The sequence below is a fragment of the Poecilia reticulata genome, chromosome 18 (genome assembly GCF_904066995.2).
Source record: "Poecilia reticulata chromosome 18, P_reticulata-male-v2, whole genome shotgun sequence".
Lineage (NCBI taxonomy): Eukaryota > Metazoa > Chordata > Actinopteri > Cyprinodontiformes > Poeciliidae > Poecilia > Poecilia reticulata.
In genome coordinates this window covers 29,280,033-29,300,988 of record NC_088847.1, presented here as the reverse complement: position 1 = coordinate 29,300,988, position 20,956 = coordinate 29,280,033, and the positions used below count along the sequence as shown (strand labels likewise).

The window sequence follows — 20,956 nt, the reverse complement described above, 5'->3', positions numbered from 1 at the left end:
ACAGCAGTTTTAGCTTAAACAATATAGGTGTAGTAGCAGGTTGTTGTCAGTAGGTGGCAGCACGAAATTATCATTTCTGATATAAAGGCTTTTATTAAACATTAAAAGTTTAATATAAACATTTTATTAAAACCTTTAGTAAATAAAAATTTTATGAAAACATTTAATAAAAAGCATTAAACTTCATAATGAATTGAAAAAACTTGAAAACATTAGTTTGTGTGTAATTATTTAATATTCTGCGTTTCAGTTTGGTGAACTGAGATAGTGAAATAAATAATAATGGAAAAAGTTAAATGAATAAGGAGTTTACTCTAATGAGCTACCACTCTTTGCTACCAATGAAACATAAGTGATTTTCATTCAAACAGCACTTTATTCAATATTGCAAGTACAACAAAATATTATCAGGGATTTTTTTGTTGTTTTGTTTTGTTTTTTTCACACTGATCTCTTCCAGGGTTGTCAAACTCCAGTCCTCAAGGGTCGGTGTCCTGCAACTTTTAGATGTGCCTCTGCTGCACCACACCTGAATAGAATAATCAGGTCATTAAGGCTCTGGAGAACCGAACTACACTAGGAGGAGGTAATTAAGCCATTTCATTCCAGCGTTTTGTACCTCTGGCACATCTAAAAACTGGAGGACAGCGGCCCTTGAGGACTGGAGTTTGACACCTGTGGTTCTAACTAAACACTCCCTCCCTACTTGTACTTGGTCTTGAGTTATCAAGCAGTTTGCAAGCATTATGTTTTACCACCATACAAAAAGAGTCACAGGTTACACATATAACTAATGAAACTATTTTCTAAATTTCCACTAACAATAAACCCATCAATAAAAGAGGAGACTCGCAGCAGAAAATTCAAAGCGGAACTAAAAATTATTTCCTGTTTCTTCAGTAAAGCCACTGAAGTGAAACACACAAAAGATAAAAACAAAGAACACGGGATACTCTTAGCTTTTCTTTTGTTTGACGGTTGTGTGAAAACGGGTTTGAAGTTTAGCTAAATATGTGAATGTTTTAAATAAAAATGTCTGAGAGAGAGTTTATCAACGAGCAGGAAACTCCTGCTGAAGAAACATTCACAGAGTTGAAAGAAATCAACGTCAAGATCGAAGAAGAGATGGAGGATCAGCGCAGACCGCTGGATTTCACCCGGATACCGAAGATCGTCTTACACCGAATAGGTACGAAACACCTTCAGGTTTTACTGATACCGATGAGCCCATTGACATAATAAAAGAATAGAAACCTCAACAACATGAGGTTTCTCTATGTTGTTGTTATGTGTCATTGGTAGATGTTGCATATGTCTGTTATATATTTCTATGTTTGTCGTTCATTTCGTTGGTCCGTGTTGCTATTGCCTGTTCTCTTTGCCATTATAAAGTCTTGAAGTAGGTCATGTCTGATCAAAGTGTACTACTTGGTAGTGTCTTTATGCATTAGTCAGGGCAGCTAACGAGGTTGATGGGTGCTATGCGCAGCCTTCAGTTTTTTTTTTCCTTTTTAAATCTAATATATTTGGGAAGGAGTTTCACTTTCAGAAAGTATTTGAACTTCTCTCTCATTTACTGAAGCGCAACTCAGTTTTTTAAAAATTCTGTAGTTTTCAGTGTACTTCTAAATCTGTTCCTTATTCGCATCATTTCGGGCTTGCTACTGCCTCTAGTGGCGTGGGGTGGTAACACAACTAATATAATTACTAAATCATAATACCACGACGTCTTTATTATTTACTATTAATTTCGGCATTACGAAATTAATAGTAAAACATTCCAGTAAGATAAATTACTGGCATTTTTGCCAGTAAAAGATAATTTATATTTTATCTTAACAAACTATATTTCATTTTCTTAATCATGTACAGCTAATTAAATGACAAACAATACTTTCATACTTTATAAATAATATCTATATTACTCCATCAATAACAGGAGGAACAAAGGAAATGAGACATGAGAAATATTATCAACTATAATAAAACTATAATTTGCAATGTAAGAAAAATTTAATTCAACAAAAGTCAATGAACAAATGAGTTAAGAACAGAGAAATAACCAGGGCTGTTAAACAGATACTAGCAAAAATTCATATTTTTGTTTTTATGATGCCATGTTTAATATTATAAGACTTTTTGTTGATAGAGTTGTATAGGAAAAAATAAGAAGAAAATTATTTAATCTATTAAGGTGGAAATTTTCCTGTGACTCTAAAACAATAAATCGAATTCATTGAATCACATTATCAACAATTTGTGAATAGAGCAAAAACTCGTAGCACGCTATAGGTGTTATCTATTATTTTGGTTAAGAAAAGTTTTGCACAGTCGATAAATAACTTCTAACAGATGTTAACAGATGGCAAGAGGAACCAGAACACAGTAACACCTTCATGAACTCGGAGGTTCAAACTGATGAATAAAGACGATGGATGCTCTCTGCTGAAATATTTCTTGCCGTCTTTCATGTTCTTTCAGCAAACGGTTGAGACAGAGTTGTTTTTGGCTTCACCATTATTTACCTGCTGTTATACCTGCCATTCAAATTATTCTTAAAAGATTGTCTTAAAAATCTTTAAGAGAAAGATGTTTGTCTAAAAGATAAAAATGTTGGATTTTACAATACATGTGCATTTAAAATCCAATAAGGTAAATAAAAATTGCTCCAAAAGACTAAATATGGCAATATTTTTATATATTTATGGACGTGCACATGTTTGCTGAAGACTAATTTTATTTTAGTTTTTAATTATTGTGAAGGGTTCATTGACTCACATTTTGAAGCTTTTGTTTTGTCATTTTGTCCAGATCTCCCAACAAGCTGCTTGAGTAAAGAGGAGGAGGTTCTGAACGAGCCCAGCAACCAGGAAAACTCCACTTTACATCTGGAGGAACCAGAACCTCTGCAGATGAAACAGGAGCAAGAGGAACCAGAACCTCCGCTGTTGGAACGGGAGCAAGAGGAACCAGAACTTCTGCAGATGAAACGGGAGCAAGAGGAACCAGAACCTCTGCAGATGAAATGGGAGCAAGAGGAACCAGAACCTCTGCAGATGAAATGGGAGCAAGAGGAACCAGAACCTCTGCAGATGAAACAGGAGCAAGAGGAACCAGAAAATCAACAGATCAAAGAGGAAGAGAAGCAACTCTGCATCAGTCAGGATGAAGAGCAGCTTGTGCTGAAACGGGAGACTGATGACATGTTGGTGACCAAACAGAAAGGCAAAACTGAGACTTCAAAACAAAAAAAACACAAGAAAGGTCACCCAAAACAAAAACTATATTCTTGTAAAATTTGTGACAAAACATTTTCTCGAAATAATTCCTTTATGACTCACATGACAACTCACACGACTAAGAAACTTTTCACTTGTTCCACCTGTGGAAAAGATTACACTCACAAACATCATCTCAATGATCACATGAGAATTCATACAGGGGAGAAACCGTACACATGTGCAGCTTGTGGAAAAAGTTTCCATCGAATCAGCATTTTAAACAGACACATGAAAATTCACTCGGGTGAGAGGCCTTACACTTGCACAACCTGTGGAAACAGTTTTGTAACTAAATTTCAATTACATGATCACATGAAAATTCACACTGGTGAGAAGCCTTTCTCTTGTGAGACCTGTGGAAAATGTTTCGGGAGGAATCGTAACTTGGTTAGTCACATCAGAGTTCACACAGGTGAGAAGCCTTTCTCATGTGGAACCTGTGGAAAATGTTTCCGGAGGAATCGTAACTTGGTTCGTCACATCAGAGTTCACACAGGTGAGAAGCCTTTCTCATGTGTAACCTGTGGAAAAGGTTTCTCTTGTAAAAAAAGTTTAAATGTTCACATGAGAATTCACACTGGTGAGAAGCCTTACTCATGTGGGACCTGTGGAAAAAGCTTGTCTGATGAAAGAAGTTTAAATCATCACATGACAATTCATACAGGGGAGAAACCATACACATGTGCAGCTTGTGGAAAAAGTTTCCATCGAATCGGCATTTTAAACAGACACATGAGAATTCACTCGGGTAAGAGGCCTTACACTTGCACAACCTGTGGAAAAAGCTTTGTATCTAGATCTCACTTACTTGATCACATGAAAATTCACACTGGGGAGAAGCCTTTCTCTTGTGAGACCTGTGGAAAATGTTTCCGTAGGAATTATGACTTGGTTAGTCACATCAGAGTTCACACAGGCGAGAAGCCTTTCTCATGTGGAACCTGTGGAAAATGTTTCATTCTTAAAAAAAGGTTATCTGTTCACATGAGAATTCACATAGGCGAGAAACCTTTCTCATGTGAGATCTGTGGAAAAAGTTTAACTTCTAAATATAGCTTAACTGTTCACATGATGACTCACACAGGTGAGAAGCCATTCTCATGTGGAACCTGTGGAAAATGTTTCATTCTTAAAATAAATTTAACTGCTCACATGAGAATTCACACAGGTGAGAAGCCTTTCTCATGTGGAACCTGTGGAAAAGGTTTCTCTTGTAAAAAAAGTTTAAATGTTCACCTGAGAATTCACACTGGTGAGAAGCCTTACTCATGTGAGATTTGTGGAAAAAGTTTAACTCATAAATATAGCTTAACTGCTCACATGAGAACTCACACAGGTGAGAAACCTTACTCATGTGGGACATGTGGAAAAAGTTTCTCTTATAAAACATATTTAAATATTCACATGAGAACTCACACAGGTGAGAAACCTTTCTCATGTGGGACCTGTGGAAAAAGTTTAACTTATAAACACAGTTTAAAACGTCACATGAGAACTCATTCTGGCAAGAAACCTTACTCATGTCTGATCTGTAGAAAAAGTTTAACTTCTAAATATAGCTTAACTGTTCACATGATGACTCACACAGGTGAGAAGCCGTTCTCATGTGGAACCTGTGGAAAATGTTTCATTCTTAAAATAAATTTAACTGCTCACATGAGAATTCACACAGGTGAGAAGCCTTTCTCATGTGGAACCTGTGGAAAAGGTTTCTCTTGTAAAAAAAGTTTAAATGTTCACCTGAGAATTCACACTGGTGAGAAGCCTTACTCATGTGAGATTTGTGGAAAAAGTTTAACTCATAAATATAGCTTAACTGCTCACATGAGAACTCACACAGGTGAGAAACCTTACTCATGTGGGACATGTGGAAAAAGTTTCTCTTATAAAACATATTTAAATATTCACATGAGAACTCACACAGGTGAGAAACCTTTCTCCTGTGGGACCTGTGGAAAAAGTTTAACTTATAAACACAGTTTAAAACGTCACATGAGAACTCATTCTGGCAAGAAACCTTACTCATGTGAGATCTGTGGAAAAAGTTTCACTTCTAAATCTAGCTTAACTGTTCACATGGTGACTCACACAGGTGAGAAGCCGTTCTCATGTGGAACCTGTGGAAAATGTTTCATTCTTAAAATTAATTTAACTGCTCACATGAGAATTCACACAGGTGAGAAACCTTTTTCATGTGGGAGCTGTGGAAAATGTTTTGCTAGAAAACACCTTTTGCATTTTCACATGAAGACTCACAAGTGAGAGTTCTTTCTCATGTGGGACCTGTGGAAAATGCTTTGCTTTTAGGTCTGTTTTACTTCATCACATGAGGACTCACAAGTGAGAAGTCCTTCTGTCATGTGGGATCTATGGAAAAGGTTTTGCTCAAAAATACTATTTAACTTCTCACATCAGAATTCACACGTGAGAAGTAGCGGCGCACTGATTTATCAGCCAGCCGATTAATCTATGTTGATTTCCTTAATTTTGGGAGATCAGCTGATTCTTGCATGTGAAGCTGGTCTGATCCCCCAATTTTATTGACCTCATCCACTGCTCTCTTCTGCTCTCCGTTGAGCGGTTTAACTATTAGAGCGCCCCCAAACAAAAACTGCAATCGGTGCACCCTTGGTGAAAGGCAAGGAAATTTTTTGTGTAGATCCAGTTTACTTCACTACAAGAAGATTCACACGGGTTAGAAGCCTTTCTGTTGTAGGTTCTGTAGAAAAGGTTTCACTCAAAAGAAATGTAACAGTTCACATGAGAACTCAAACAGGTTTGATGGCACAATGTGAACCTCAAGTAAGATTCTTAGTAACCTGCTGTTTGGAAGTGGAGTAATTGCAGGGTTTGACTGCTTTCAGATTTAGACTTCTAAAATTTTGGAATCTTTATTGTGTGTTTATGCTTTGTACTTATTTATTTTTATTTCAATGATTTGGGGAAAATTATGAATTTATTTGACATGGTTTTAATGGTTTTTCTTAAAAAATGTATTGATGATATGGATTGAATTTTAGATAGAAAAATTATTTAAACTTTTAATATAATTTTTAGGTAATAAATTATACTGATGATACTGATGGTCTTTTTCTTTTTTCTGTTTAGTAGAAAATATTAATCAGGAAAACGTTTATATATACAGCAGCAGAGCTCATCTCTTCCTCCTTAACTTAGCATGAATTTTGATGAATTGCAATGAATTTTAATTTAACCGAGGAAAATATTCATTTTTTAATAAACACTTAACAGATAGTAAAGCTCAGGGATTATTATTCTATTTATTTAATATTCCCTGCTGGAACAATGTTCTTCCTGTGTATTTTCTTTTGACGCATTTGGTAAACTACTGAAGTACTGAGTAACTGATCATAACACCTGATTTAATATTCAAAATGTGTCCTCAGACAGCCAAAAGTATAAAAGTTATGTGAACATTCTGGTATTTTACAGAGTATTACCAAAACATTGATATAAATAAGGAGTTAGGTTTGGAGGCTGGTTCTAGACCAGATTTACCACAGGGGTCAGGGTAGTCGGTGTTTTTCCATGGCGATACTTGAAATAGAATTAAACAACATAAACCAGAGCAATATTTCATCATTTGTTAAATCAGTGAGCCAAAGAGTCACTTGTGCAGATCCATGGAAGATGGAGCAGCTAAAGGTGCAGCACCATAATTTTTATGGTTATTGTCATACTTATATGCAATGTCTCTATGTAAAAAGAGACAACAAATATATCAATTTTAAAGCTGGGAAATTTAAATGATGTGCTTAAAACTAATTTTCACTCACTGAACTGACTGAGCCACTGAAATAAACTTCATATTCCATGTTCTTGAATGTGACTGGGCTGCACAGTGGCGCAGTTGGTAGAGCTGTTGCCTTGCAGCAAAAAGGTTCTGGGTTCGATTCCCGGCCTGGGGTCTTTCTGCATGGAGTTTGCATGTTCTCCCTGTGTATGCGTTGGTTTTCTCCGGGTTCTCCGGTTTCCTCCCACAGTCCAAAAACATGACTGTCAGGCTAATTGGCCTCTCCAAATCGCCCCTAGGTGTGAGTGTGTGTGTGCATTGTTGTGTGTCCTGTGTGTCTCTGTGTTGCCCTGCGACAGACTGGCGACCTGTCCAGGGTGTACCCCGCCTCTCGCCTGAAACGTTGGCTGGAGATGGGCACCAGCACCCCTCCCGACCCCACTGAGGGAAAAAGGGTGCAAGAAAATGGATAGATGGATGGAATGGATGAATGTTACTGTTTAAACATACTCCAGCATATGAATGTTTGAAATCCATTGGAATGAATTCAGCACAGATTGTAGAAAAATAGCTGAGTCACTGATTTCTACAACAGCAGTTTTAGCTGAAACAATGTAGGTGAAGTAGCAGGTTGTTGTCAGTAGGGGGCACCACACAATTATATCTGATAAAAAGCTTTTTTATTAAACATTAAAAGTTTAATATAAACATTATATATAAAAACATAGCAAATGAAGCTTTTTAAAACATTAGTTTATGTGTAATTATTTAATACTGTGCTTCTCTCATATGAACTGAGGTAGTAAAATAAATTAATAATAATGGGAAAAAATAAATGAATAAGAAGAAGTTTACTCTAATGAGCTATCACTCTTAGCTACCAAGGAGACATAAGTGATTTTCATTCTATCAGCACTTTATTCAATATTGCAAGAACAACCTAACAATATTCTCAGTGCTTTTTCTTTTCCTTTTTTTTCCCAGACTGGGTGTCAAACTCCAGTCCTCAAGGGTCGGTGTCCTGCAACTTTTAGATGTGCCTCTGCTGCACCACACCTGAATAGAATAATCAGGTCATTAAGGCTCTGGAGAACCGAACTACACTAGGAGGAGGTAATTAAGCCATTTCATTCCAGCGTTTTTGTACCTCTGGCACATCTAAAAACTGGAGGACAGCGGCCCTTGAGGACTGGAGTTTGACACCTGTGGTTCTAACTAAACACTCCCTCCCTACTTGTACTTGGTCTTGAGTTATCAAGCAGTTTGCAAGCATTATGTTTTACCACCATACAAAAAGAGTCACAGGTTACACATATAACTAATGAAACTATTTTCTAAATTTCCACTAACAATAAACCCATCAATAAAAGAGGAGACTCGCAGCAGAAAATTCAAAGCGGAACTAAAAATTATTTCCTGTTTCTTCAGTAAAGCCACTGAAGTGAAACACACAAAAGATAAAAACAAAGAACACGGGATACTCTTAGCTTTTCTTTTGTTAGACGGTTGTGTGAAAACGGGTTTGAAGTTTAGCTAAATATGTGAATGTTTTTAATAAAAATGTCTGAGAGAGAGTTTATCAACGAGCAGGAAACTCCTGCTGAAGAAACATTCACAGAGTTGAAAGAAATCAACGTCAAGATCGAAGAAGAGATGGAGGATCAGCGCAGACCGCTGGATTTCACCCGGATACCGAAGACCGTCTTACACCGAATAGGTACGAAACACCTTCAGGTTTTACTGATACCGATGAGCCCATAGAGATAATAAAAGAATAGACGCCTCATGGATATGAGGTTGCTCTATGTTGTTGTTATGTGTCATTGGTAGATGTCGTTGCTCTATGTTGCATGTAGATGTTGCATATGTCTGTTATATATTTCTATGTTGTCGTTCATGTCGTTGGTCCGTGTTGCTATTGCCTGTTCTCTTTGCCATTATAAAGTCTTGAAGTAGGTCATGTCTGATCAAAGTGTTTATTAGATATTACAAAAATGTTGGTCTTTTAATGTCAGTGGTTCCAAAATACTTAGATTTCTACTTCGTAGTGTCTTTATGCATTAGTCAGGGCAGCTAACGAGGTTGATGGGTGCTATGCGCAGCCTTCCGTTTTTTTTCTTTTTAAATCTAATATATTTGGGAAGGAGTTTCACTTTCAGAAAGTATTTGAACTTCTCTCTCATTTACTGAAGCGCAACTCAGTTTTTAATAAATTCTGTAGTTTTCAGTGTACTTCTAAATCTGTTCCTTATTCGCATCATTTCGGGCCTGCTACTGCCTCTAGTGGCGTGGGGTGGTAACACAACTAATATAATTACTAAATCATAATACCACGACGTCTTTATTATTTACTATTAATTTCGGCATTACGAAATTAATAGTAAAACATTCCAGTAAGATAAATTACTGGCATTTTTGCCAGTAAAAGATAATTTATATTTTATCTTATCAAACTATATTTCATTTTCTTAAGCATGTACAGCTAATTAAATGACAAACAATACTTTCATACTTTATAAATAATATCTATATAACTCCATCAATAACAGGAGGAACGAAGAAATGAGACATGAGAAATATGATCAACTATAATTTGCAATGTAAGAGAAATTTAATTCAACAAAAGTCAATGAACAAATGAGTTAAGAACAGAGAAATAACCAGGGTTGTTAAACAAATACTAGCAAAAATTCATATTTTTGTTTTTATGATGCCATGTTTAATATTATGAGAGACTTTTTGTTGATAGAGTTGTATAGGACAAAATAAGAAGAAAATTATTTAATCTATTAAGGTGGAAATTTTCCTGTGACTCTAAAACAATAAATCAAATTCATTGAATCACATTATCAACAATTTGTGAATAGAGCAAAAACTCGTAGCACGCTATAGGTGTAATCTTTTATTTTGGTTAAGAAAAGTTTTGCACAGTCGATAAATAACTTCTAACAGATGTTAACAGATGGCAAGAGGAACCAGAACACAGTAACACCTTCATGAACTCAGAGGTTCAAACTGATGAATAAAGACGATGGATGCTCTCTGCTGAAATATTTCTTGCCGTCTTTCATGTTCTTTCAGCAAACGGTTGAGACAGAGTTGTTTTTGGTTTGACCATTATTTACCTGCTGTTATACCTGCCATTCAAATTATTCTTAAAAGATTGTCTTAAAAATCTTTAAGACAAAGATGTTTGTCTAAAAGATAAAAATGTTGGATTTTACAATACATGTGCATTTAAAATCCAATAAGGTAAATAAAAATTGCTCCAAAAGACTAAATATGGCAATAATTTTATATATTTATGGACGTGCACATGTTCGCTGAAGACTATTTTTATTTTAGTTTTTAATTATTGTGAAGGGTTCATTGACTCACATTTTGAAGCTTTTGTTTTGTCTTTTTGTCCAGATCTCCCAACAAGCTGCTTGAGTAAAGAGGAGGAGGTTCTGAACGAGCCCAGCAACCAGGAAAACTCCACTTTACATCAGGAGGAACCAGAACCTCTGCAGATGAAACAGGAGCAAGAGGAACCAGAACCTCTGCAGATGAAACGGGAGCAAGAGGAACCAGAACCTCTGCAGATGAAACAGGAGCAAGAGGAACCAGAACCTCTGCAGATGAAACAGGAGGAAGAGGAACCAGAACTTCTGCAGATGAAACGGGAGCAAGAGGAACCAGAATCTCTGCAGATGAAACAGGAGCAAGAGGAACCAGAACTTCTGCAGATGAAACAGGAGCAAGAGGAACCAGAACTTCTGCAGATGAAACGGGAGCAAGAGGAACCAGAACCTCTGCAGATGAAACAGGAGCAAGAGGAGCCAGAACATCAACAGTTCAAAGAGGAAGAGAAGCAACTCTGCATCAGTCAGGATGAAGAGCAGCTTGTGCTGAAACGGGAGACTGATGACATGTTGGTGACCAAACAGAAAGGCAAAACTGAGACTTCAAAACAAAAAAAACACAAGAAAGGTCACCCAAAACAAAAACTATATTCTTGTAAAATTTGTGACAAAACATTTTCTCGAAATAATTCCTTTATGACACACATGACAACTCACACGACTAAGAAACTTTTCACATGTTCCACCTGTGGAAAAGATTACACTCACAAAAATCATCTCAATGATCACATGAGAATTCATACAGGGGAGAAACCGTACACATGTGCAGCTTGTGGAAAGAGTTTCCATCGAATCAGCATTTTAAACGGACACATGAGAATTCACTCGGGTGAGAGGCCTTACATTTGCACAACCTGTGGAAACAGTTTTGTATCTAAATTTCAATTACATGATCACATGAAAATTCACACTGGTGAGAAGCCTTTCTCTTGTGAGACCTGTGGAAAATGTTTCCGGAGGAATCGTAACTTGGTTAGTCACATCAGAGTTCACACAGGTGAGAAGCCTTTCTCATGTGGAACCTGTGGAAAAGGTTTCTCTCATAAACACAGTTTAAAATGTCACATGAGAACTCACTCTGGCAAGAAACCTTTCTCATGTCTGATCTGTAGAAAAAGTTTAACTTCTAAATCTAGCTTAACTGTTCACTTGATGACTCACACAGGTGAGAAACCTTTCTCATGTGAGATCTGTGGAAAAAGTTTAACTTCTAAATCTAGCTTAACTGTTCACATGATGACTCACACAGGTGAGAAGCCTTTCTCATGTGGAACCTGTGGAAAAGGTTTCTCTTTTAAAAAAAGTTTAAATGTTCACATGAGAATTCACACTGGTGAGAAGCCTTACTCATGTGGGACCTGTGGAAAAAGCTTGTCTGATCAAAGAAGTTTAAATCATCACATGACAATTCACACTGGTCAGAAGCCTTACTCATGTGAGATTTGTGGAAAAAGTTTAACTTATAAACACAGTTTAAAACGTCACATGAGAACTCATTCTGGCAAGAAACCTTTCTCATGTCTGATCTGTAGAAAAAGTTGAACTTCTAAATATAGCTTAACTGCTCACATGAGAACTCACACAGGTGAGAAGCCGTTCTTATGTGGAACCTGTGGAAAAAGTTTCTCTTCTAAATGCAATTTAAATGTTCACATGAAAATTCACACAGGTGAGAAACCTTACTCATGTGGGACATGTGGAAAAAGTTTCTCTTATAAACCATATTTAAATATTCACATGAGAACTCACACAGGTGAGAAACCTTTCTCATGTGGGACCTGTGGAAAAAGTTTAACTTATAAACACAGTTTAAATCGTCACATGAGAACTCATTCTGGCAAGAAACCTTTCTCATGTCTGATCTGTAGAAAAAGTTGAACTTCTAAATATAGCTTAACTGTTCACATGATGACTCACACAGGTAAGAAGCCGTTCTTATGTGGAACCTGTGGAAAATGTTTCATTCTTAAAAAAAGTTTATCTGTTCACATGAGAATTCACACAGGCTAGAAACCTTTTTCATGTGGGAGCTGTGGAAAATGTTTTGCTAGAAAACACCTTTTGCATTTTCACATGAGGACTCACAAGTGAGAAGTCCTTCTGTCATGTGGGATCTGTGGAAAAGGATTTGCTCAAAAATACTATTTAACTTCTCACATCAGAATTCACACATGTGAGAAGTAGCGGCGCACTGATTTATCAGCCAGCCGATTAATCTATGTGGATTTCCTTAATTTTGGGAGATCAGCTGATTCTTGCATGTGAAGCTGGTCTGATCCCCCAATTTTATTGACCTCATCCACTGCTCTCTTCTGCTCTCCGTTGAGCGGTTTGACTATTAGAGCGCCCCCAAACAAAAACTGCAATCGGTGCACCCTTGGTGAAAAGCAAGGAAAAATTTTTTGTAGATCCAGTTTACTTCACTACAAGAAGATTTACACGGGTTAGAAGCCTTTCTGTTGTAGGTTCTGTAGAAAAGGTTTCACTCAAAAGAAATGTAACAGTTCACATGAGAACTCACACAGGTTTGACTGCACAATGTGAACCTCAAGTAAGATTCTTAGTAACCTGCTGTTTGGAAGTGGAGTAATTGCAGGGTTTGACTGCTTTCAGATTTAGACTTCTAAAATTTTGGAATCTTTATTGTGTGTTTATGCTTTGTACTTATTTATTTTATTTCAATGATTTGGGGAAATGGATGCATTTATTTGACATGGTTTTAATGGTTTTTCTTAAAAAATGTATTGATGATATGGATTGAATTTTAGATAGAAAAATTATTTAAACTTTTAATATAATTTTTAGGTAATAAATTATACTGATGATACTGATGGTCTTTTTCTTTTTTCTGTTTAGTAGAAAATATTAATCAGGAAAACGTTTATATATAAGGCAGCAGAGCTCATCTCTTCCTCCTTAACTTAGCATGAATTTTGATGAATTGCAATGAATTTTAATTTAACCGAGGAAAATATTCATTTTTCAATAAACACTTAACAGATAGTAAAGCTCAGGGATTATTATTCTATTTATTTAATATTCCCTGCTGGAACAATGTTCTTCCTGTGTATTTTCTTTTGACGTATTTGGTAAACTACTGAAGTACTGAGTAACTGATCATAACACCTGTTTTGATATTCAAAATGTGTCCTCAGACAGCCAAACGTATAAAAGTTATGTGAACATTCTGGTATTTTACAGAGTATTACCAAAACATTGATATAAATAAGGAGTTAGGTTTGGAGGCTGGTTCTAGACCAGATTTACCACAGGGGTCAGGGTAGTCGGTGTTTTTCCATGGCGATACTTGAAAAAGAATTAAACATAAACCAGAGCAATATTTCATCATTTGATTAAATCAGTGAGCCAAAGAGTCACTTGTGTCTCCAGAGGTTGCAGATCCATGGAAGATGGAACAGCAGCTAAAGGTGCAGCACCATAATTTTTATGGTTATTGTCATACTTATATGCAATGTCTCTATGTAAAAAGAGACAACAAATATATCAATTTTAAAGCTGGGAAATTTAAATGATGTGCTTAAAACTCATTTTCACTCACTGAACTGACTGAGCCACTGAAATAAACTTCATATTCCATGTTATTGAATGTGACTGTTTAAACATACTCCAGCATATGAATGTTTGAAATCCATTGGAATGAATTCAGCACAGATTGTAGAAAAATAGCTGAGTCACTGATTTCTACAACAGCAGTTTTAGCTGAAACAATGTAGGTGTAGTAGCAGGTTGTTGTCAGTAGGTGGCAGCACGAAATTATCATATCTGATATAAAGGCTTTTTATTAAACATTAAAAGTTTAATATAAACATTATATATAAAAACATAGCAAATGAAGCTTTTTAAAACATTAGTTTATGTGTAATTATTTAATACTGTGCTTCTCTCATATGAACTCAGGTAGTAAAATAAATTAATAATAATGGGAAAAAATAAATGAATAAGAAGGAGTTTACTCTAATGAGCTATCACTCTTAGCTACCAAGGAGACATACGTAATTTTCACTCAATCAGCACTTTATTCAATATTGCAAGAACAACCTAACAATATTCTCAGTGCTTTTTCTTTTCCTTTTTTTCCCAGACTGGGTGTCAAACTCCAGTCCTCAAGGGTCGGTGTCCTGCAACTTTTAGATGTGCCTCTGCTGCACCACACCTGAATAGAATAATCAGGTCATTAAGGCTCTGGAGAACCGAACTACACTAGGAGGAGGTAATTAAGCCATTTCATTCCAGCGTTTTGTACCTCTGGCACATCTAAAAACTGGAGGACAGCGGCCCTTGAGGACTGGAGTTTGACACCTGTGGTTCTAACTAAACACTCCCTCCCTACTTGTACTTGGTCTTGAGTTATCAAGCAGTTTGCAAGCATTATGTTTTACCACCATACAAAAACAGTCACAGGTTACACATATAACTAATGAAACTATTTTCTAAATTTCCACTAACAATAAACCCATCAATAAAAGAGGAGACTCGCAGCAGAAAATTCAAAGCGGAACTAAAAATAATTTCCTGTTTCTTCAGTAAAACCACTGAAGTGAAACACACAAAATATAAAAACAAAGAACACGGGATACTCTTAGCTTTTCTCTTGTTAGACGGTTGTGTGAAAACGGGTTTGAAGTTTAGCTAAATATGTGAATGTTTTTAATAAAAATGTCTGAGAGAGAGTTTATCAACGAGCAGGAAACTCCTGCTGAAGAAACATTCACAGAGTTGAAAGAAATCAACGTCAAGATCGAAGAAGAGATGGAGGATCAGCGCAGACCGCTGGATTTCACCCGGATACCGAAGATCGTCTTACACCGAATAGGTACGAAACACCTTCAGGTTTTACTGATACCGATGAGCCCATAGACATAATAAAAGAATAGACGCCTCATGGATATGAGGTTGCTCTATGTTGTTGTTATGTGTCATTGGTAGATGTTGCATATGTCTGTTATATATTTCTATGTTGTCGTTCATTTCGTTGGTCCGTGTTGCTATTGCCTGTTCTCTTTGCCATTATAAAGTCTTGAAGTAGGTCATGTCTGATCAAAGTGTTTATTAGATATTACAAAAATGTTGGTCTTTTAATGTCTGTGGTTCCAAAATACTTAGATTTCTACTTTGTATTGTCTTTATGCATTAGTCAGGGCAGCTAACGAGGTTGATGGGTGCTATGCGCAGCCTTCCGTTTTTTTTCTTTTTAAATCTAATATATTTGGGAAGGAGTTTCACTTTCAGAAAGTATTTGAACTTCTCTCTCATTTACTGAAGCGCAACTCAGTTTTTAACAAATTCTGTAGTTTTCAGTGTACTTCTAAATCTGTTCCTTATTCGCATCATTTCGGGCCTGCTTGCCTCTAGTGGCGTGGGGTGGTAACACAACTAATATAATTACTAAATCATAATACCACGACGTCTTTATTATTTACTATTAATTTCGGCATTACGAAATTAATAGTAAAACATTCCCGTAAGATTAATTACTGGCATTTTTGCCAGTAAAAGATAATTTATATTTTATCTTATCAAACTATATTTCATTTTCTTAATCATGTGCAGCTAATTAAATGACAATACTTTCATACTTTATAAATAATATCTATATAACTCCATCAATAACAGGAGGAACAAAGGAAATGAGACATGAGAAATTTGATCAACTATAATAAAACTATAATTTGCAATGTAAGAGAAATTTAATTCAACAAAAGTCAATAAACAAATCAGTTAAGAACAGAGAAATAACCAGTGTTGTTAAACAGATACTAGCAAAAATTAATATTTTGTTTTTATGATGCCATGTTTAATATTATGAGACTTTTTGTTGATAGAGTTGTATAGGAAAAAATAAGAAAATTATTTAATCTATTAAGGTGGAAATTTTCCTGTGACTCTAAAACAATAAATCAAATTCATTGAATCACATTATCAACAATTTGTGAATAGAGCAGAAGCTCGTAGCACGCTATAGGTGTTATCTTTTATTTTGGTTAAGAAAAGTTTTGCACAGTCGATAAATAACTTCTAACAGATGTTAACAGATGGCAAGAGGAACCAGAACACAGTAACACCTTCATGAACTCAGAGGTTCAAACTGATGAATAAAGACGATGGATGCTCTCTGCTGAAATATTTCTTGCCGTCTTTCATGTTCTTTCAGCAAACGGTTGAGACAGAGTTGTTTTTGGCTTCACCATTATTTACCTGCTGTTATACCTGCCATTCAAATTATTCTTAAAAGATTGTCTTAAAAATCTTTAAGAGAAAGATGTTTGTCTAAAAGATAAAAATGTTGGATTTTACAATACTTTGCATTTAAAATCCAATAAGGTAAATAAAAATTGCTCCAAAAGACTAAATATGGCAATAATTTTATATATTTATGGACGTGCACATGTTCGCTGAAGACTATTTTTATTTTAGTTTTTAATTATTGTGAAGGGTTCATTGACTCACATTTTGAAGCTTTTGTTTTGTCTTTTTGTCCAGATCTCCCAACAAGCTGCTTGAGTAAAGAGGAGGAGGTTCTGAACGAGCCCAGCAACCAGGAAAACTCCACTTTACATCAGGAGGAACCAGAACTTCTGCAGATGAAACGGGAGCAAGAGGAACCAGAACCTCTGCAGATGAAACGGGAGCAAGAGGAACCAGAACCTCTGCAGATGAAACAGGAGCAAGAGGAACCAGAACCTCTGCAGATGAAACAGGAGCAAGAGGAACCAGAACCTCTGCAGATGAAACAGGAGCAAGAGGAACCAGAACTTCTGCAGATGAAACGGGAGCAAGAGGAACCAGAACCTCTGCAGATGAAACAGGAGCAAGAGGAACCAGAACTTCTGCAGATGAAACAGGAGCAAGAGGAACCAGAACTTCTGCAGATGAAACGGGAGCAAGAGGAACCAGAACCTCTGCAGATGAAACAGGAGCAAGAGGAACCAGAACATCAACAGTTCAAAGAGGAAGAGAAGCAACTCTGCATCAGTCAGGATGAAGAGCAGCTTGTGCTGAAACGGGAGACTGATGACATGTTGGTGAACAAACAGAAAGGCAAAACTGAGACTTCAAAACAAAAAAAACACAAGAAAGGTCACCCAAAACAAAAACTATATTCTTGTAAAATTTGTGACAAAACATTTTCTCGAAATAATTCCTTTATGACACACATGACAACTCACACGACTAAGAAACTTTTCACATGTTCCACCTGTGGAAAAGATTACACTCACAAAAATCATCTCAATGATCACATGAGAATTCATACAGGGGAGAAACCGTACACATGTGCAGCTTGTGGAAAAAGTTTCCATCAAATCAGCATTTTAAACAGACACATGAGAATTCACTCGGGTGAGAGGCCTTACATTTGCACAACCTGTGGAAACAGTTTTGTATCTAAATTTCAATTACATGATCACATGAAAATTCACACTGGTGAGAAGCCTTTCTCTTGTGAGACCTGTGGAAAATGTTTCCGGAGGAATCGTAACTTGGTTAGTCACATCAGAGTTCACACAGGTGAGAAGCCTTTCTCATGTGGAACCTGTGGAAAAGGTTTCTCTCATAAACACAGTTTAAAATGTCACATGAGAACTCACTCTGGCAAGAAACCTTTCTCATGTCTGATCTGTAGAAAAAGTTTAACTTCTAAATCTAGCTTAACTGTTCACTTGATGACTCACACAGGTGAGAAACCTTTCTCATGTGAGATCTGTGGAAAAAGTTTAACTTCTAAATCTAGCTTAACTGTTCACATGATGACTCACACAGGTGAGAAGCCTTTCTCATGTGGAACCTGTGGAAAAGGTTTCTCTTTTAAAAAAAGTTTAAATGTTCACATGAGAATTCACACTGGTGAGAAGCCTTACTCATGTGGGACCTGTGGAAAAAGCTTGTCTGATCAAAGAAGTTTAAATCATCACATGACAATTCACACTGGTCAGAAGCCTTACTCATGTGAGATCTGTGGAAAAAGTTTAACTTATAAATACAGTTTAAAACGTCACATGAGAACTCATTCTGGCAAGAAACCTTTCTCATGTCTGATCTGTAGAAAAAGTTTAACTTCTAAATATAGCTTAACTGCTCACATGAGAACTCACACAGGTGAGAAGCCGTTCTTATGTGGAACCTGTGGAAAAAGTTTCTCTTCTAAATGCAATTTAAATGTTCACATGAAAATTCACACAGGTGAGAAACCTTACTCATGTGGGACATGTGGAAAAGTTTCTCTTATAAACCATATTTAAATATTCACATGAGAACTCACACAGGTGAGAAACCTTTCTCATGTGGGACCTGTGGAAAAAGTTTAACTTATAAACACAGTTTAAATCGTCACATGAGAACTCATTCTGGCAAGAAACCTTTCTCATGTCTGATCTGTAGAAAAAGTTGAACTTCTAAATATAGCTTAACTGTTCACATGATGACTCACACAGGTAAGAAGCCGTTCTTATGTGGAACCTGTGGAAAATGTTTCATTCTTAAAAAAAGTTTATCTGTTCACATGAGAATTCACACAGGCTAGAAACCTTTTTCATGTGGGAGCTGTGGAAAATGTTTTGCTAGAAAACACCTTTTGCATTTTCACATGAGGACTCACAAGTGAGAAGTCCTTCTGTCATGTGGGATCTGTGGAAAAGGTTTTGCTCAAAAATACTATTTAACTTCTCACATCAGAATTCACACATGTGAGAAGTAGCGGCACACTGATTTATCAGCCAGCCGATTAATCTTTGTTGATTTCCTTAATTTTGGGAGATCAGCTGATTCTTGCATGTGAAGCTGGTCTGATCCCCCAATTTTATTGACCTCATCCACTGCTCTCTTCTGCTCTCCGTTGAGCGGTTTGACTATTAGAGCGCCCCCAAACAAAAACTGCAATCGGTGCACCCTTGGTGAAAAGCAAGGAAAAATTTTTTGTAGATCCAGTTTACTTCACTACAAGAAGATTTACACGGGTTAGAAGCCTTTCTGTTGTAGGTTCTGTAGAAAAGGTTTCACTCAAAAGAAATGTAACAGTTCACATGAGAACTCACACAGGTTTGATGGCACAATGTGAACCTCAAGTAAGATTCTTAGTAACCTGCTGTTTGGAAGTGGAGTAATTGCAGGGTTTGACTGCTTTCAGATTTAGACTTCTAAAATTTTGGAATCTTTGTGTGTTTATGCTTTGTACTTATTTATTTTATTTCAATGATTTGGGGAAATGGATGCATTTATTTGACATGGTTTTAATGGTTTTTCTTAAAAAATGTATTGATGATATGGATTGAATTTTAGATAGAAAAATTATTTAAACTTTTAATATAATTTTTAGGTAATAAATTATACTGATGATACTGATGGTCTTTTTCTTTTTTCTGTTTAGTAGAAAATATTAATCAGGAAAACGTTTATATATAAGGCAGCAGAGCTCATCTCTTCCTCCTTAACTTAGCATGAATTTTGATGAATTGCAATGAATTTTAATTTAACCGAGGAAAATATTCATTTTTCAATAAACACTTAACAGATAGTAAAGCTCAGGGATTATTATTCTATTTATTTAATATTCCCTGCTGGAACAATGTTCTTCCTGTGTATTTTCTTTTGAAGTATTTGGTAAACTACTGAAGTACTGAGTAACTGATCATAACACCTGATTTAATATTCAAAATGTGTCCTCAGACAGCCAAAAGTATAAAAGTTATGTGAACATTCTGGTATTTTACAGAGTATTACCAAAACATTTATATAAATAAGGAGTTAGGTTTGGAGGCTGGTTCTAGACCAGATTTACCACAGAGGTCAGGGTAGTCGGTGTTTTTCCATGGCGATACTTGAAAAAGAATTAAACAACATAAACCAGAGCAATATATCATCTTTTGATTAAATCGGTGAGCCAAAGAGTCACTTGTGCAGATCCATGGAAGATGGAGCAGCTAAAGGTGCAGCACCATAATTTTTATGGTTATTGTCATACTTATATGCAATGTCTCTATGTAAAAAGAGACAACAAATATATCAATTTTAAAGCTGGGAAATTTAAATGATGTGCTTAAAACTCATTTTCACTCACTGAACTGACTGAGCCACTGAAATAAACTTCATATTCCATGTTATTGAATGTGACTGTTTAAACATACTCCAGCATATGAATGTTTGAAATCCATTGGAATGAATTCAGCACAGATTGTAGAAAAATAGCTGAGTCACTGATTTCTACAACAGCAGTTTTAGCTGGAACAATGTAGGTGTAGTAGCAGGTTGTTGTCAGTAGGTGGCAGCACGAAATTATCATATCTGATATAAAGGCTTTTTATTAAACATTAAAAGTTTAATATAAACATTATATATAAAACATAGCAAATGAAGCTTTTTAAAACATAAGTTTATGTGTAATTATTTAATACTGTGCTTCTCTCATATGAACTCAGGTAGTAAAATAAATTAATAATAATGGGAAAAAATAAATGAATAAGAAGGAGTTTACTCTAATGAGCTATCACTCTTAGCTACCAAGG

At 36.0% G+C, this 20,956-nt stretch overlaps 1 protein-coding gene and 2 pseudogenes across 2 annotated transcripts; all 3 read left to right on the top strand.

Annotated features, from left to right (window-relative positions):
- Positions 1 to 473: 473 nt before the first annotated feature.
- On the top strand, positions 474 to 6,360 carry LOC145548509 (uncharacterized; annotated as a pseudogene).
- A 1,876-nt stretch (positions 6,361 to 8,236) lies between these two features.
- Positions 8,237 to 12,088, top strand: LOC145548505 (uncharacterized). The gene is made up of 2 exons (XM_081598989.1): positions 8,237 to 8,752; positions 10,447 to 12,088. Exons 1-2 carry the CDS (start codon positions 8,581 to 8,583, stop codon positions 11,979 to 11,981), a joined length of 1,707 nt encoding a protein of 568 aa, XP_081455115.1. The 5' UTR covers positions 8,237 to 8,580; the 3' UTR covers positions 11,982 to 12,088.
- Positions 12,089 to 14,961: 2,873 nt separating this feature from the next.
- On the top strand, positions 14,962 to 19,792 carry LOC145548503 (uncharacterized; annotated as a pseudogene). Its single transcript, XR_014084512.1, has 2 exons — positions 14,962 to 15,273; positions 16,941 to 19,792. The product of XR_014084512.1 is annotated as an uncharacterized LOC145548503 (transcript).
- The last annotated feature ends 1,164 nt before the right edge of the window (positions 19,793 to 20,956 follow it).

Bases quoted from the DNA above. Each gene is read 5' to 3' on its own strand.
- LOC145548505 (XM_081598989.1), top strand. From the start codon at position 8,581: ATGTTTTTAATAAAAATGTCTGAGAGAGAGTTTATCAACGAGCAGGAA. The intron at 8,753-10,446 runs GTACGAAACACC...CTTTTTGTCCAG, and splicing joins GACCGTCTTACACCGAATAG to ATCTCCCAACAAGCTGCTTG.